Genomic DNA, 19,325 nt, shown 5'->3' on the forward strand with positions numbered 1-19,325 from the left:
TGGTCGTGCTGCTGTACTCTCTCACTGGGCTTCCAGGGTGCGAGCTCTCTTCCTCTCTCTCCTCAGTTCAAACCTTTCCTCTAACTCCCACCTACATTGCCTCATTCGTGCGGAGTTACGCACTGTCCTTCTAAGTAGGAACCTGCTCTCATGCTCGCTCTTCGTGGGCTTCTCAGCAACCTTCCTCATTGCCAGATCTCAGAGGACTGGAACCTCTTCCCTCACTCTCGCTAGCTGTCTCGCTGTCCAAGACTCCTATAAATCCTCCCTCCACTCGGGCTCGTTCCCCAGAACCAGTGGAGGTGCATGATCCCCATGCCGCTGGTGCACTGTCTGCCGACCGCGACAGACGGATGGGGAGAGGGGGTGAGGTTGGGCTTTGGGGCATTCTAGAGCTGGACTGGGGTGGGGTAGGGAGTGTCAGGCCTGTGGGCCTGTTGGTCTACCATGCCTAGAACTAATGGCCTGCTGTTCTGTAGAGGCCCCCTGAACTCCCTCAACTGGCAGATTAGTATATGCTAATGCAGGCATAGCAGGCAATGGGGAGAGCACCTCCATACCTACATATGGTTGGGAGGTGCGGATACCTTGCTTACCACCAGTGGGTCAACGCAGTTGGGCTGCACTTCCTCAAAGCCAGCCCATATTTCCAGCAATGCTTTCCTTCTGTCCTTCTTTCACTCTGTGTATTTTGTTTGTACATATGTTCTTGTATGCTCAATGATGTTAGTGTTGAATATTCCCTCTCTGGGCCAGGGTAGCGCATGTGTTTTTGTGTGCCTGTGTGTTTGTGGCAGAGCTTCTTAAGCTTTTTGGCCCGCATGGGAAACTTACTATGCATCTATTCTATAGGTGATCCCATGGTGGTATTTAGGTAGTCTCTTCAGGGTACAGTTACTCTTTTGAGTCTGTGCTCTTTTAGAGAATTAATTTTTACTATCTTTCTAGCTTCTATTTTTATAGGGTTTTTCTCTCTTTCAGATTGCTAATATGTCTGTTTTTATGGGTGTCAAAACTTTACTCTGGTGACGATACAATATGTACAAGGGTATTATTGGATCACTCCAGTGATGGGGAATTATATACACAAGGGATTTTACCAAACCTAATCGGGTGGTGGAGAATATACACATGGGGATTCCTAGATCTAATAAGCTCAACGTTATTCACAGATGCATCAATATATACATCGACAAACAAATGCACGAAGAGACACAACTCTAGGAAAAAAGTGCAATTGTTAGTTTACAGCAGCCTGCAATTTGGTGGCAAATAGTGAGTCTTACTTTGGCATCAAACAACACTTTGTGCAAATCATTAATTTTCTTCATGTATACATTAAATACTGACACGACACAACATTCAACATTTAAGACAAACATAGTCACACTGGTCTACCCGTACCATAATATCAAAACAACACCATTTCAACTGACAGGGGGACTAGGCCCCAAAAAAGCAAGGGAATTGCCTGTCCACAATAGCTTAGCCCTGCCCACTACTAGCGCAGGTTAGGGAGGATCTGCGCTGCATGAAGCTAGTGGAGTGATAATCCTTGTCAATACCAGCTCGGACGAAAATATCTGTGTGGGGAAAGAAAAAGGACTTTCTTCAAGTGACCATACACCCTTCTTGGCAAAATACAGCTATGCCTAATGTCCGGTATCCCAATTGTTCTAGTACTTTAATGTCCACATTCCCCCTATGTCATACCCAGGGGTCCTGCGTACCATCTCTGTCAAGCCCAGGTGTCCAAGCGAAGCACACCTCTCACTTCTTTCTAGTATCACCAGTGTTAAGAAACCGGTGGCATTGAGAAAACCGGGATAGCCTAATAAACTTGAGATGTGGGCCTATATCACACCCAGAGCCTATGCGTACTGACTACATCATGCCCAGCGGTCCAAGCAAAGGTACCTCTTAAAACAGAGAGCTTGCCCTGTGTCACACCCAGAGCCTTATGCGTAACATCTGTGTCACGCCCAGTGGGCCAGGTAGCCAGCAACCCAAAAACCCTGTATTACATCCAGGGGTCAAGCATAATGGCTGTATTAAGCCCAGCACTCCAAGTGATCACCCTTCCCAACACTGACAATTAAGAAAGTGACTTCTACAGATTATAATTTTCCTAGTTTGCCACACACCAAATGCTAGTACTAAGGCTCTGATGCACTTTCTTAGTCTTGTGATTGTGGCTCCCTGACGGACCTTGGCCCTGCGGATTCAGCAGAAGTTTCAATCAATTGTAGCGTCTGCTCGTCTTTCTTGTTGCGCAAATGTGAATCTGTTCAGGTGGTGTCTCCTTCCTTGTTTGCAGCTGAGTTTGAAGAACCGATCAACTCCTATCTGGCTCATAAAAATGTTCGAATTAGATTTTGCCTTTTAAAAAACAAGAGACAAGAGGCATCAGGCCAAACAGGAAACGGTTTGTTTAAATAAACTTTAAGGTTGTGAGAGCAGTTATAGCACCGAGGTCTGAGGACTGTCTCTTGTAGCACCTTGAAACTGTCCATGTTTTTTACATTTCTCTGGGAGCAATAAACACATAAAATTGTGAATACAATTTCCAGTTAAGGAATGCAGGTGGTCCTTGACCTGGTGTGGACACTATGTGGGCCTGTGAGTAAGTGTCCAGATGTCCGGCTTGAGGGTACCTAACTACTTGTGGCATCTGACTTGGTGTTTTGGGAAAGCATGCGTCCCTCTGGCTATTTGTGGTTTACTGGGGCCAGTCTCTGGGGACCATTGCAATGTTGCTGCCTATCTGTAGGATCTGATCTAAGCTTATGTTTTGGCTGTCAGCTAAGTGTTACCCCACCTGTGACCTGTCACTCATTATCCTTCACGGCTGGGCTGCAGAGCCTGCCTGATCATGTACCTATGTGCTGGGAATAACGGAGAGTCTAAGGTGTGGGAATCCAACAGGGATGATGTGGCTTTGTGAATGAAAATGCATTGTTTGTTTATAAATGTGTCTTGGTGTTGTGTGTATTGATTGACCCGATGTCAATAAATATACCTATACATCTGTATTCAAGACAGATACACACGTCCATAAACACACATGGACGTGTTTAAGTCACACAGGAGTAGTTTTATGTGTTGCCTATTGTGCCTAAGACTACTGAGACTGCGCTGTCAGCTGCGCACACATTCACTTTAAGGCACCCATTCAAAATTTCCCCAGTCCCCAAAAAAGATTGCTGGTGCCCAACAACTTCGACCACATGTATAACATAAACATTAGATCATAGTAATATCCTGCCTCAAAACAGTACTAAATCCAGTGGCTGCCAGGTAGCTTGATTTTCATTGATATTTAGTGTGAACAGGCAGGGCTGATGTTTGAATTTAAGGCAGGCCAGCACATGTCCCCCTGTGTGAGTAGTTTTTGTCTGAGTGTACACCTGGTTACTGACAAAGCAATTTGTGTGCGTAATATTTGAACCGGATTCAGATTTTAGTATGCTTTATTTTCCGAGATTTTACATAAAAATTCACACAATTTTCAATTTGAAATCGTATTAAAATGCCTTTTCATAAAGATTTTATTTTATCCATTTAAAGAAAACGACGGCCCTGCAGTATGTCACAGGTTCACTTATATTTCATAATATTATTATAAAACGGTTCCACTAATGTGTTCTTTAGAGAAAGACACTAAAAATTGACAGCCCAACTTTACACTGTTTTGGATTTATCATTTCATAAATATTCCCTAGCCTATGAATGAGTAGAAAATGTAGCCTCCAGGAAAATACTTAGATATACTTGCGCAGCCAAATGTTTTTTTAAATACCCCACAGAATGAGGGCAGAATAAATACGTTGCCCAGTCCAGTGCTTATCTTATCTTATCTTATCTTAGTAAACAGAAAGTACTTTAGTAAATGTAATGTGACACATTTGAATGAGGCTAAGTTGCAGGTCGTAAGTTTAATTATGGTGCATATTAAGGCAACCCACCCAATCCTGCCCCTCTCCATGTTTGAGGAATGGTTATGGTGCGTAGCAATCTTCTACTTTACTATAGTCATAGGCACAGATTAGTCGCAGTCACTGTCCTGTGTGTCTACTTCAGTATTTCATGCAGGCCTTGTTTCCCGCTCATTCTGTCATGGCTGGTCAACACTAGTTGATGCTCCTCCAGCTGGTGCTTTCAGCAGCATCTTAGCGTACACGGGGCCACAGTGGTGGGTACCTTTGGGACTTTAGCTGTGGCCAGGAGCAGCATAGCAGGCCCGGGCTGTGGATGTCCATCCTGACAGATGAGGCCTCCAGGCCAAGAACCAATGGATGCTGACTGTGGGCAGTTGTGGCCATTGAACCAGGATTGGCTTCTGTTTTGACAGTGGTGCAGCACCTCCTTTGGATTTGTTGAAGGGCCAGCAGTAGCATCACCAGGCCGTTGCACACTTGAGAGGAGTCAGACAACATTAGATGACTCCTTGACCTGATTTGTAAACATGGGCCACTGCAGAAGCAGCACTGGGATACTGGGAAACTAGAGATCGCCCATTTTACGGGTCAGCTCTGTTTTCACTCCTAGGGGAGTCAGCAACGTCTGGCTGTTCCTCACTTTGAAAACATAGTTGGCTTCTCCTAGAAAATCGCTCTGCAGTGCCAGTCATTTTCCTTCCCTCTCTAGGAAGGCAGGTAGGATTGCAGGAGCTAGATAAACCTTCAGCTTCTACAGCAAATTGTGCAAAATGCAGACTTCAGCTGTCAAACAGACACTCACACTGGTTACACAGCAGCTCTACAAACACTCTGCAGAACACTTTCTTCATTGGTCAGAAAGAAATTGGAACTGGAACAAGGTGGGGTGGTTTGGATCCCAATTTGATATGCATCTTCCAGATAAGGGATGTAGATATACTGTTAAGATTTCAGAACTAGTTTGGCTTGGTTCCATATCAAATTTATTTATCTGGCTGCTCCTCATACGCAGCCTTTGTGCAAGGTGATGGCTCTCAAGACAGGTACAAGGCACAATGAAGAGCAATCCCGGCACCTGCCTGTCATCAACTTCCCTGAAGCAGTAATTAGGGGCAGACAAAAGAATAGATCCGGCCTAGAAACTACCTTAAAGTGAACAGCAGACACTACAGTCCCACTTCTCACCCCTTTCCATTCACCAAATAGCAGTACTCATGAAGACCTATTCACCAGAACTTTGTTCACAAGATTCTCATTGAATTTCTGAGAGGAGCCCTTTCTCCACCCCACCCCCCACCATCCCACAACCACCACATCTGAGTCTACACCCTTCAGCTATTAGAGTGCAGACAGTACACTTGCACTGTCTGGTGAAGCTGTCAACATCCTCCATCTTGAGCCATTCTAACCCAGGTGCATCCAAAATGCATCTCACTGGTCGTAGTATTCAGATTCACATCACACAGAGTCCTCGTACCATACTAACAACTCAAAAACTAATATATGCATTTCAACACATACAGAATTTCAGCACACAGTTCTCATAATAGCTGACGTTACACAAGCAGGGTCAGTAGACCACACAATCTCTGACACAGAGAAAAAGGTATGCTCACAATAAGCATTTACAAAACATGGTACACTGCCACCACCACATTGTGTGATGCACCTAGGGCAGGGAGAGGCTGCATTTAGTGTACCAATCTAGATCTCAGAATAAGTTCAGGAACATGCACTTCCATGGCCTCTGCACACACATTAGATTCATGTGATGCAAGGTATAAGTAAGAAGTAAGGATACCAATTTCACAAGGGGTCAGACACTCAAAACAGGTTACACACCTGTTTGCCATGCAGTAGTCATTGCCATCCCACCACTGGGATGAGGTACATTGGGGCATATTTACGGGGATTTAGTGCAGGGCAGTGCAGCAAGTCACCTTGCTTCACAGCCCTGTGTCAAAGTTAAAGGGCAGGAATGCGCCATAACTATAGCATATGGTGCATTCCTGTCCTTTCCCCCTGTTATGGCGAACAATGGGCTGCCTAGCTCTGTTGCTTTTTCCCCTTTCTATGTGTGCTGCAAAAATGCAGCACACAAAAAGAAGAAAAAACGAGAATAAACAAATATATTTTTCCTTGTTGCACCTCCTGTGGGAAGGCGTAAGGTTTTGGCATAACCTCAGGTTTACAGGCTCTTGTAAATCAGGGGATGCATCAAAATTAATGGGTGTTGCATAGGAACACCCACTGCAACGCCCATGGAACGCCTCCCTTGAGCAGAGTAAGGCAACACAGGTTTTGCGCTGACTTGCATTACTCCATATCTATGAGACCATGCAAAGCCACTGAGAATGGCTTTGCATGGCCTCATAGATATGAGTTCAGGGTTTGTGCCGCCGTTGCATCACAAAAAGTGACACAAAGGCAGTGCAAGGGGATCATAAATTTGCTCCTTAGTGTTTTACTACATCATTCCCAGTTCCAACCTTGTATTATGAGGTAATACCATCCGTTTTCCCTGTTCTAAATTACACAATCTCAGATTGAGTGGTTTATATCCTCAAACATTCTGACAGCTATTACATTTGTGAATATCATACTGGCAAAATCCCTATATGTGGAAATTCCTGGAATATGGCAGATCCATTAGGAACGATGCAATGAAGGACTTTAAAGAATGTGGTGTCAGGCGGTACAGAATTACATCTCCAGTGCCAGTGTCATGAATTCTGGTCAAAATCAATGATAGTTTTCTATTTAGGAGAATCTGGAACAATTTGTTTAGCGAAAGGGGTGGGGTCCTTATATGTTGCAACATTAATTCTTTCAAAGAGACCAAGGAAAATGTTGACCTTTGAACATATGAACTATTGAACTGATATCCTCCTGCTCAACTGCAAGTAAACACCTTAACAGTTTAAAAAAAGATTGATTTTTGAACATGTTCTAAATTTAATGCAGAGTTGAGTTTTATCATCCTGGGATGATATGATGACCTTAAAGGTATTCAAAAGATGGTGTGAAACAAAAAACACAAGGCAGAAGAGACCCCCAAAGGCCTCCAAATTCCTCCTGAGCTCTACTTTTGCCCAACAAATGGAAAGCAACCAAAAATGGTTTAAACAAAACATAGTAACAGGTGGGGCATTTGATAATATGGTCAAAAGTTCCTAAAGAATTTGGTGTTTCATGTTGCCAAAAGCAACTGAAAGGCCTAGCAGGAGAGAATTGCACCCTGGCTGTCATCCATCCAGTCAAGGACACCATTCCATTGGCTTCAGCTACTGTTTCAGTATTAAAACTAGAGTGGAATTCCAAATCTGTCAGTGAGTTGCATGAGTACCGATATAAGAATCCTCTAGAATTGGCCTACTAAAGGATTACATGAAACAGGATATGGCTATGGGGTGATACTTGCCTAGTGCAGATAGATCCAAGCTGAGATGTATTTAACAAACAAATCACTAACATAATCTGTCACTAGGGTCATAGGCATAAAGGCTGTGTTGTATCTCTGCTCCTGAACAACAGACTTTCACCCTATAGGAAGTTGCTAAACATGTCAAGGGATGTCCTGCGATACCTGTAGGATAGACAGTGACCTTCATGTACTTTCATTGTTCTGACATCAAAGAATATTTTGGTTGATAGTTGTATATACACAATCTTCAAACCACTGCCTGTCTCCCACGATATATTTGTGCACCATCCATTAGAACTTTGGTTCTTAATCTTTTGACTGCTCTGAACCCTCATATAATCACTTTGGAAATTCGAGGAACCCCAGTGAATCATTACTGGAAGCCAGGGGCAGTGGCCTAAGCAATTTGGATGATTTGAACTGCAAAACATTACATAACAACACAGATTCAACCATTAATCAAATAAATAGATAAATAATGGAATATTTTATGTAATTCACAAACAAATATAATAAACAGAACTTTTAATTTCAATGGGAAGGTTTATGCTTTTCTAAATTCAATTAAGGTCACACATCATCTATATTATATTATTTTTGATGACTTCCACTGCTACCGCAAATCAGTCTGAGGATATGAACTTTAGTTTTGGCCTCAAATTTCAAACTCCTTCACATTTACATAACGTTTTAAAATTTTCAATCTTAAATGTTGCTTCTTTATATAGACTTACACAATCTGTTAATATTCTTTAATATTCTAAGCACTCTGGGCCAGGGGTCGCCGGACCACAGGTTAAGCCCTTCTGCATTAGTAGATGGTCACCTAAAGGGGAACATACAGTCTGATGCTGTTGTAATGACACTGGCAAGTGCTGGAGCTGTAATTCTGCACCGCCTGACACCACATTCTTTAAAGTCCTTCATTGCATCATCCTTAATGGTTCCCAGAATCTGTTAAACATGGCCTGGCAGATGCATGTCGGGTTCTTTACCACATCATATCATGGCCACTTGAAATAAACGTTCTTTCAGGAAGTTGTCTACATCTGCTACCAATAGGGAACTTTTCTGCAACCCCTGTCCAAGTCCAAAAACATGGAAACTCTAATTCTCAATCACCCCAATTTTTGTGAGTCATTCATTACAGTGTTTCATTGTTCCCTACCCAAGGTCATGATATATAGTTTATATGGAATATAGAATTGTGTGCTTTGTAGATTCAGTGATGCAGTACATGCCAAGCAACTTGATATCGTGTAAGGTGTTGGGGTACGATGTTAACAAATTAGGTCGTGGTAGAAATGTGTAATATTCCTGATTGTTTTACCGCATGTGCTTACTGAAGTCTTTCTTGTGAAGGTGTTCTATGTGGAATGATCGCTATTGCGGACACAGTAAAACAGGAGGCAGCACTGGCCGTTCACACACTGCAGTCTATGGGAGTTGATGTGGCACTAATAACTGGGGACAACCGGAAAACAGCAAAAGCAATTGCTACTCAGGTAACTCATTCATTCTTTTGTTAGGAAAAAAAGCATGTAACTTGCTGCTGTTGTTGGGGTTGACTTTAAATGTTGATATAAAATGTAGTTGGTAGGAATGCATTCTCTAAGAACAGTTAGTTCTCTTTGATTTGTTACTGCTAGCTCTGTCCTTTAGAATGTTTAATAATGGCATAACACTGGGAAGAAAAACCTATACAATAACAGATCTCGAGCTGCCTCTTGTATGGTGTTAGAAATTGGCGCTGTTGATCCACTTTGCTCTCGTATACTTACAGTTTTATTTTGCCATGTGGCGTAAAGGCCAGATCTGCCGACTTTCGAGCTTGGGAACCAGGTTTGAATCTTGGCGTTGGCTCAGCATCCTGTGATTCTGGACAAATCACTTAATCTCCCTGTGCCTACCAAAAATGAATGTGCCCTTGTGTAATGTAACATACTTTACTGCCCACCTTCTGGCTTGAATTCCAAATATACTGCTGGCGTTCTACTCTAAAATAGATCTTAAGTTAACGCAGGTCAGATTTGAGTAGATAGTTATTTGACCAACGTGTTTATTATGTCAAACCAAACTACATAAAAGTCACCTCAAAATGCATGTTTTTCCTTTTGCAATGTAGTAGTTACACCTCAGCCATGCAGTGGTAAACATGATTATGTAATAGTTTAGAATGTAAAGTACTTGGGCAACCCTCCACAGAATTGAAAACACACACAAAGGAAAACAAACCCATCAGAAACCGACAGGAAATAACATGCTGAAACCATTAAAAAAACAAAAAAAACAGAGTGTAAAGAAGGTAAACAAATGGGAAGTTAGAGGCAAGTTGGAGGCGGGCTGTCAGTCCCTTTTGAAGCATGTTTTTGCTTAGTAAAGACTTCACAAGCACAGCGCACGCGCTGTGCTGGCAAAACCTAAAATAAAGAGGATTACAAAGACAGTTTCTAGACCCAATCACCAGAAGGCAGAATGATGCACAGTACATGAATCTAGAAAATTCTCTATGCTGCAAAACTACTCCGAAAGGTAATTAACCATTTTGTGTATATGTTTAAGGTCACCTTCCTTTTGCCATGTCAATACACACAGACACTCAGCTCCACAATTCTAGATGACCTATCGCAGTGGCTGGAAAGATAACTGAGTATTGCTTTGCATTTGTATTTGTTGTTAGTTGTGGAAGAATTGTTTCAGCATCAAACACTATACATGGCTTAATGATGGTGCATAATTTCAACTTGATTGGTATGATAGTTATGGGATTGGTTGGTTTTTGGTGGGTTTTCCCTTGGGTAGCTTCTACACCTGATCACTACTTTAACATATATCGGATATTTCCCCCTTTTTCATTCCTCTTTTTTTCTGTTTTCAAGACAGTGCATGTTAGAAATGGGGTTTCTGGTTGGCTAGGGTATGCACTTCAGCCAGGCAGAAACCACCACTCTAGTTGGGACGAGAAAGTTACACACTAAATATAACCTTTACTCATCCCTGGTAGCTTGGCACAGAGCAGTCAGGCTTATCCCCGTAGGTAATGTGTAAATTGTTTGCGCAACCCACTCACACCAGTGACACAATAAATACGCCACAAAAGAGACTCCACATGAGGTTGTGTAAAAATATAACGTATTTTATATATATCGCATAGATCAAAATGACATGCATCATAAGTACTGTGCATCCTATGCAAATCCTAAGTCATTATCCATTATCCTGACAGTGCAAGGATCCAACATTATACCTTCAGGACCTGGAGTGCAACTGTCTGTAAGATAACAACCCAACTTATTTCATCCTGTAACAGTACTTGCTATCCTGCATAGTGCAAGGCATACCACAGGAAACCCTGTGGGCATACAATGGAGCAGATAATCACTAGACCACATGTATCATATATATTTATCTACTCTTCAACATATGCCGGTTTGTCAGCGGGAAAACACAGCAGTTACTATGTCGACATAAGGCACAGCCTCTCTGCCGCCCATTAACCATTCCACAGTAATTTGCGAGTTCTCCACTGCATCGGATACCTAGGTTGTGGTGCATCTGCACGCCTATTCCAGGAAATACGGTAATTGGTAGTGCATACACAAAATGCTTGTGTTAACCTAGGTTGTGGTGCATCTGCACGCCTATTCCAGGAAATACGGTAATTGGTAGTGCATACAGAAAATGCTTGTGTTAATGCGAAACATGTTGTGGGAGCACTCAGCGCTGACTAAGAAGGATAATCCTTGCTTTCCTGGTCACAACTCTGGCAAACTGATATTGTTTAGCTGGGTACTTTTCCTGGTACCACCATAAATGTCAGTAAAGCTCATCAAAACTGCCCTTGCACCTCCTACGGGCTTTACAATCTCATGGAACACCGGGCTGACTTGCAGTGATAGGGTCCTGGCCAATCCTTTAATGACTGTTACGGTAACACAAGCTTGTTCTCCGAGGTGGGAGTACTCACGGAATAACCCCGGTTCGGTACGCTCCATTACCCCTCTAGATCAGGTAGGCAAGGGGGTCCAACAAGTGGGATGAGGGCGACAATAAGAGTGCTGCCATGGGCATATAGCGCAGTCGCAGGCAGGTCGTACCATGTAAGAAGAAGGGCTCCCCTCCTCATTAACCGTCCCTCTAGGGCAAAGAAAGGAGGAGGATTCCAGCAGGGCTAACCACGGCCTTGCGAGCAGGGCATGCCAACCACTAGGTACTTCTCAGGATGGTCCTACTCCAGTGTTGGCAGTGCCTCCCTCGTTGTTCTGGTAATGCCCCGGAAAGCCTAGTTAGGAGGTGGTGCAGCGATAAAACTCCACTGGCCTGTGCAGCCTTGGTGTGCTTACAATCCCCCACACATGCTGAAGGGCTGGCAACCGGATTTCAGGGTCCTGTGGTAGGCAGCAACTTGCTTAAGGGGAATCGCCTCAGACATCCCTGAGACTCCCAGGGACGGGGGCAGGCAGTCAAGCCCTTGGGGGAGCGCTCTGAGGCACAAGGCAAACAGCAGCAGCCAGCCAGGTTGTTATGAGACCATGGCAAGGTGGCCCAACAGGCAGCAGGGCAACACAGCAAAGAGTGTCTCTAATGGCGGTTCCTTCTGGCAACACAGTAGCACCCACATGGATCAGATTCAGGAGTGGGCAGCTGGCAATAGAGCAACAAGCAGAAAAGCAAATCCTGATGAGTCTTTTGTGCCACACAGCAGACAACAGGCAGCAGTGCAACAAACAGAAGAGCACTTCAGATGAGTCCTTTGTGCAGTCCAGCAGCCCCTCTGGCTGAGGTTTGGTCCCAGTTTCAAAAGTGCTGTCAAACTCAGGGAGCTTAGGCCCCTCTACTTGTACTTAGAAATGCCTTTGTTCAGGGGTTAACTTGAAAAGAGCCATTTCAAGTGAAGCACAACACACTTTCAACCCAGCCCTGTCTCCAGACATCAGTAGAGGGTAATCAGTCCATTCAGTGAGGGCAGGACACAGCCTATTCACAAGTAAGGTGTGAACGACCATCCCTCTCCACAGCCCAGGAAGACTATCAGTATGCAAATGCCTCTTCTGTCACACCCAGCACCGCCTGTGTGATGGCTGTATGGAAAGTATGCATCAAATGGAGCTGCACTCTGCCTCAGATGTGGATTAGAGTCAGGCTGCAAAGGACTAGAGTTAAAAGCACAGAGAAATGCCCACTTACGAAAAGTGGTATGTCTAAAATAGTGATGTAAATTCCATCTACACCAGTAAGGAAGATTTTTCACTACCGTTCCAACCATACCAAACATGCCCACTCCTTAGGAAGAAGATACCACTTAGGCATATGTAAGGGCACTTCCAATGCAATCCTAAGAGAGGAGCAGCACTCACAGTAGTGAGAAACCAAACAAGGTTGTTTGTCACTACTAGAACATGTATCACATAAAGCCATATGTCCCACCTTTCATATACACAGCACCCTGCCCATAGGGCTATCTAGGGCCTACCTTAGCGGTGACTTAGGTGTTGTAAAAAGGGAGTTTAGGCCTTGGCAAGTAGTTTGACTTGCCAAGTCAGTGTGGCAGTAAACTGCGCATGCAGGCACTGCAGTGGCAGGCCTGAGACAAGTTTGAAAGGCTACTTCTGTGGGTGACGCAATCAGCACTGCAGGCCTACTAGTAGCATTTAATTTACAGGCCCTGGGTATATGTTATACCAATTTATAAGGGACTTAAATGCAAATTAAAGAAGCCAAACATGTGTAAGACCATTATACCAAGTTTTGGGCAAGAGAGCACATGCACTTTAGCACTGATTAGCAGTGGTAATATGCCCAGAGTCCTAAAGCCAACAAAACGAGGGTCAGAAAAATAGGACAAAGGCAAAACGTTTGGGGATAACCCTGCAGAAAGGGTCATTTCCAACAGTGCCAATTCTTTACAGCTCTGTTGCCCTCATTTCCTAGAGGTCTGCACTCTTATCTGCACTGTTCTTAGTTCATGTGGAGATGCAGAGAAACCTACTTCCCAAACCAGTCCTTTTCTGGCTACCTGTATGCTGACATTATACAGCTGTATCTGCATATATGGTCAATCTCAGATATTAAACACATACTTTGAGCAATCAATCTTTCAAGTATGCTCACCTTCTATCAGAAATGTCCATCACCAGGTTCCGAAGCACAAAGCGTGGGCATAGGCATGCAGTTCATGCTAAAATATCAATTAGTAGCTGTTATTGCTGTGGATGCTATATCAAACAGTATTAAAACACGCTGCATAGGCAAAGCACTTCAGACTTCCTTGGGCCTTTAGACAACATTTGATTCAGATGCTTTCCAAATATAGGCGGTGCTATAGCTCGGCCATGTCCCCTCTAGATTTCCAGTCACTCTGTTATTAAAGTAGATCACAGGTTTCCGAACATCTTGGTTAGGACCCCAGTAGGGCAGCAGGGGGTTGTGGTGTGGACACCTTTTTGCACCAAATCAATAATAAACTATCAGTTATTGCCAACTTAGTAATGTTGAAAATGGATGCAGGGTCCCAACAGAGTATAATATCGATAACAAAAGGAAAATGTGGTCCTGTAAAAAGTAGGATGCACCTTTCACTAACCACATATCACCTACATTTAGTTGATAACAAAATGCATAGGTTTTGACCGATTACGAGGAAAATATATGCATTCCTTACCTAAAACATTTGTGCAATGAGAACTTCAGAAAATAATCATCTCTTCTTGCCTTGCATAAATTAAGCATAAAGCAAAAACAAAAATATTAATTCTCCATAGAATATTCAAATTAAAATGTTTTGGACATAATGACAATATGTGAAAAGTACTCTAACCTAGGACTACCAGGAACACATGAACAAACCACCACTTTGGGCTTGATTACAAACAACTCTGTAATATCTATATAGCCGATAACATGAGTTTGCTAGTTAAATCTGGATTACAAGTGTGGGAAATTGTGGAAAAGTGGTAAAAACGGGGAATTTCGGTACTAGCAACTTTCACCGTTATTCCCCATTTTTCAGGTTCGGCCTTTTAATTCTCCTGTAATTTTACTTCTGAGAACTACCAGATTTCCCAGTATCACTGTTGTGTGTGAGTTAATTCTTAGCTTTATAGAATGTGGAGGCCGGTGACACACTAGGATTCTAGCATCCCTGATGCTGGAATCCTCCTTGGGTCAGTTGAGCCTGGATGTGTCGAGGAAGCGGGCCTGTTCCCTTGTTACCGTACTGGCAATCTAATAAAAGAAGATTCTCTTACCGGCGACTCTGATCTAATCCCTCCACACCCACTTCAATCTGGCGACGAGGGTGGTGGAAGCACTGACTGCGTTGCTTCAGCTTCCACTTTCCATTGGGATCCTTATTTTCAATCAAGTCCAGGATCAGCACCACTATTGGAGTGGCGTCACTCAGGTTATTTTTGTCTGTATTCATTTTTTTTTTGTTTTTGTTTTGTTGAGACGTGCTAGGCGGTAGCGTGCGCGCGCACGGACCGTTAATCGACTTGTTAGCGCGTGTTGCTGCTCGAACGTCGTCTCCTAGGCAACGGAGACACGTCAATACGCTCGTCCTGCAGGCGCGTGTTTACACTCGCGTGTCATCTCCTAGGCAACGTAGACGCGTTAATATGCTTGAGTGCAATTAACGGAGACGCGTCAATACGCTCGTCCTGCAGGCGCGTGTTTACACTCGCGTGTCGTCTCCTAGGCAACGGAGACGCGTTAATACGCTCAAGTGCAATTTCAAGTTGCGCGTTGTTTACTTGGCAACAGAGACTCTCAAGGTATCGCAGAGACGCTCTACACAGTTTACACATTTTACACACTTTTGCGTGCAACGTTATTTGGCGGCTGATACGGCTGGTTTTTGCTCAACAGAAATAAAGTATACTACAAAAACAACAGAATTAGAAATATATACTTTTTTTTTTTTTTTTTTTCTTTCTTCTTCAAACAAGGGAACAGGTCAAGGAGATCCTCAAATTAGTAACAGTTTTTGTTGAATCCGCATAGCTAAGTGTGGGTGATATGGCGCAGCCCAATTTCACGATTGTTCCGCCACAAGCGTTTTGGGCTGCTGGGAATAATCCACCTGTAAAGTGGACAGAATGGAAAGATTATTTCCTGAACTATATAGGAGCTATAGATCTTGATAACAGGATGCCTGCAGAACAAAAGAAAAGACTCTTACTACATTCGTTGGGACCTATGGGTTTGAAAACGTACAACAAAATGCAGAAGAGCCCTATAAGTGGAGATGTTTGTGTTTTAGGTGTTGCTATGCAAGACCTGGATAAATACTTTGCACCCAAAGTTTGCATTGGAATTATTCGCTACAAATTTTTTCAAAGAAAACAGGAGAAGGGTGAATCTGTTGATGACTATGTGGCAGACTTAAAGAAATTGCCCCATGATTGTAAGTTTGGTTCAATACAAGATGATTTGATAAGGGATCAAGTGGTCATGCACAACAACAATCAATCCATTCAAGAGAGATTATGGATTAATGGTGACTCCTCATTGGAGGAAATTGTGGCTATTGTAAGGAAAGCGGAGATTTCTGAACGGTGTGTTTCAGAATTAAAATCGGCTGAGAGGAGCTTTGACAACATCTGCAGGATAAATAATCGTAGAACAGTGAAGGAATAGAAAACACCACAAAGTAACGACGGAGAAAAAAGATGTTACAGATGTGACAGCAAGGAACATTTAGCGTATGCTAAATCATGCCCAGCTTTGAAATTGAAATGTAGTAAATGTGGCATTGTGGGTCATTTTGCGAAGGTATGTAGGAATAAAAAGAAAATAGTTAAATGCATAATAAATGGCAATGCTCACGTAGGAATTGAACACCAAGAATATGATGACTTGGAATCTAAAGAGGATACTGTAGATGGAAACTTTATTTTGAACATAACAGACGCTGAAACAAAAGGGAAACCAATGTGTGATATGGAAATAGGTGGAATTCCAATCACTATGTACGCAGACTCTGGCTCACCTTTCACTATAGTCAATGAGAATATATGGAATAAGACATTCGTGAATAGATTAGGTGGGAAACTTTTGCAACCTGATGTGCGACCTGAAAGCTACACAGGAGACAAGGTTGATCTCGTTGGTTTTATATGGTTAAAATTCTCTTTTAAAAATAGGTGTGCCAGAGGAAAATTGTATGTGTCAAAAAGGGGGCCATCAGTTCTTGGATGGAAGGATCAAGGACAGCTTCACATGATCTTAGATCCTAACAGCAAGGAAAAAGTGTTGATAGTAAGTGATGGGCATACCCTGTCTACGGAAATGGAGAGAAAATTTCCCAGGGTCTTTGGAAAACTTTTAGGAAAATTGGTTGGTTTTGAGCATAAAATTGTATTAAAAATGGACGCTGTACCAAAAATCCATAAGGTGAGACCAGTGCCCTTGATGATAAGGGATGAAGTTGCAAAAGAATTGGAAAAGCTGGTAGGGATGGATGTGATTGAACCTATAGAAAGTGCAGAATGGTTATCACCAGTGGTTATTGCTCGACGCAGCAATGGGAAAATTTGCTTATGTGTCGATTTAAGATATTTAAATGACAATATTGTCATCGACCGCTTTCCATTACCTAAAATTAATGAAATGGTTTCAAATCTTAAAGGTGCAAGTTGGTTTTCAACAATTCACTTATCAGCCGCCTATCATCAGATTCTCTTGGGAACTGAATCAAGGAAGTTGATAGCTTTCATCACACCTTTCGGTTGTTACCAGTATAAAAGGATGCCATTTGGACTAGTGTCTGCAGCTGCAGTTTTTCAAAGACTCATGTATAAGTTATTTGGAAAATCTTTGGGAGTTATGTGTTTCCAGGATGACATTTTGGTGTTTGGGTGTGATCGGAAAATGCATGATGAACGATTGGAACATGTTTTAGGGGTGTTGGGAAGTAAGGGTTTGACTGTCGAATTGAGCAAATGCAAGTTTGCCAGGAGAAGTGTAGAATATTTGGGGCATTAAATCAGTGGTGAGGGAGTGAAACCGAAAGCATCATTGGTTAGTGCCATTGTTAATGCAGCAACTCCAACTTCAAAGGAAGATGTAAGATCATTTTTGGGAATGGCTGAATTTTGTGCGAAATGTATCCCAAATTTTGCAGGAAAGGTTTATAATTTAAGACTACTGCTGAAAAAGAATACTCAATTTATATGGAGTGATGTATGCGAAAGGGAATTTTTGAGTGTTAAGGATAATTTGAGCAAGGTAATTAATTTAGAGAGTTTTGATCCTGACTTGGATACTGTAGTGACTACGGATGCTAGCAATAAAGGTATAGGCGCTGTATTGTCCCAGAAAGGGAAAGATGGAAGGGAGAGGATTATTTTATTCGCATCTAGATCACTCTCGCCTTCAGAGGAGAAGTACTCTGTCATTGAAAAGGAGGCGTTAGCATGGGCTTGGGCTTTAGAACACTTTTGTAAATTTATTTGGGGTAAGAACATCACTATCCAGTGTGATCATAAACCTCGGATTAAGCTTCTCACATCAGAAGGTAGTGTAATGGCTTCTGCGAGAATTTTAAGATTATCTATGCGTATGAAGGATTTTTTATATCAAATTGTGTATGTTCCTGGAAAAAACAATCTGATGGCAGATTGTTTATCTAGGCTTCCGTGCCCTTTAGAAGGTTGTGTGGATGATCCTTGGGAAGACTATAGTGTTGCTCTGATACATGACACTGGAAATTCTTCTTTTGATAAGGATTTGTGGTGTAAGGAAATGGAAGAAGATTTAGATTTGCAAATGGTGCGGAAGTTTGTCCTGGAAGGTTGGCCTAAGAAAGATCTACTTACGGAGCAAAGTAGACACTTCTGGGAAGTTAGGCATGAACTTTCTGTTGAGAACAATTTCATACTGAGAGGAAATAAAGTAATTCCACCACATGGTATGATAAATATTGTTTTGGATCTGTGCCATGAAGGTCATTTTGGTGTTGTTCGCACTAAGTCAGTGGTTAAAGATTTGTTTTGGTGGCAGGGGGTGGATAAAGCAGTTGAAAGGTTTGTAAGGTCATGTGAAGTGTGTTCTTCAGCAGACAAAACTTTGTGTACTTTAAAACCTCCTATGGATCAAAAATTATTACCAAAGCAACCATGGGAATGTGTGGCTGTCGATTTGTTTGGTCCTGTTGGAGATGAGCAAGAGTATGTGGTAGTCCTTATTGACCTATTTTCTAAGTGGCCAGAAATTGTTATAGTAGAGAGGGGAGACACAGTTTCTGTATTGAAATTTATGGACAAGGTGTTTCTGTCGGAGGGAATTCCTACGAAATTGTTGAGTGATAACGGTGTGCAATTTGTCTCTAGTACTGCTAAGATGTATTTTGAAAAACTGGGCGTCAAACACAAAACTACGTCTTTGTACAACCCCAGTGGAAATGGTACGGTTGAGAGATTCAATAGGGTCATTAAGAGTGTTATTCAAAGCTCTATGAATACTTGTGATTGGCACACAGCTGTGTTCAAAGAGATGTGGGCTTACAGGATTACTGAGAATCCAACAACAGGTTTGAGTCCTTTCGTCATTATGAGAGGTAGAAAACCCAGGGGTAAGCATAATCCTGCGTGGTTGTTTGGTGCTGGTGTGGAGAATTGGTCACTGGAATTTGTGAGAAATAATTTGGACAAATCCCAAGAAAAAAATAAGGTGTACTATGACCACTCTCATCATGTGAAACTGGTCAAAATTGTTGTGGGTGATTGGGTACGTGTTAGGAAGCCTTTTAAAGTAAGAAAGAATGAGAGCCAATATTTTGATCCTGAACAAGTGAGGGAAGTGTTGCATAATGCGGTTAGATTGAGTGATGGTCGAGTCTGGAATCTTAAACGTATTGCTTTATTCAATAATAAGTATTGTATTAGGCAAGATGGGATGGGTCTTAGGAATGAGGAAGGAAGGTCTGATTGGTTAGAAGATGAGTTAATTGACACCTCTGCACC

At 42.5% G+C, this 19,325-nt stretch overlaps 1 protein-coding gene across 3 annotated transcripts in view; it reads left to right on the top strand.

Annotated features, from left to right (window-relative positions):
- Positions 1-19,325, top strand: part of ATP7B (ATPase copper transporting beta) — a 515,812-nt gene that overhangs the window by 463,298 nt on the left and 33,189 nt on the right. For all 3 annotated transcript variants that reach the window (XM_069205459.1, XM_069205457.1, XM_069205458.1), the window contains one exon: positions 8,725-8,867. In XM_069205459.1, coding sequence (XP_069061560.1) covers positions 8,725-8,867 — 143 coding nt within the window. The remainder of the gene's footprint in view (positions 1-8,724; positions 8,868-19,325) is intronic.

This window comes from Pleurodeles waltl, chromosome 8, assembly GCF_031143425.1.
Source record: "Pleurodeles waltl isolate 20211129_DDA chromosome 8, aPleWal1.hap1.20221129, whole genome shotgun sequence".
Taxonomy (NCBI): domain Eukaryota; kingdom Metazoa; phylum Chordata; class Amphibia; order Caudata; family Salamandridae; genus Pleurodeles; species Pleurodeles waltl.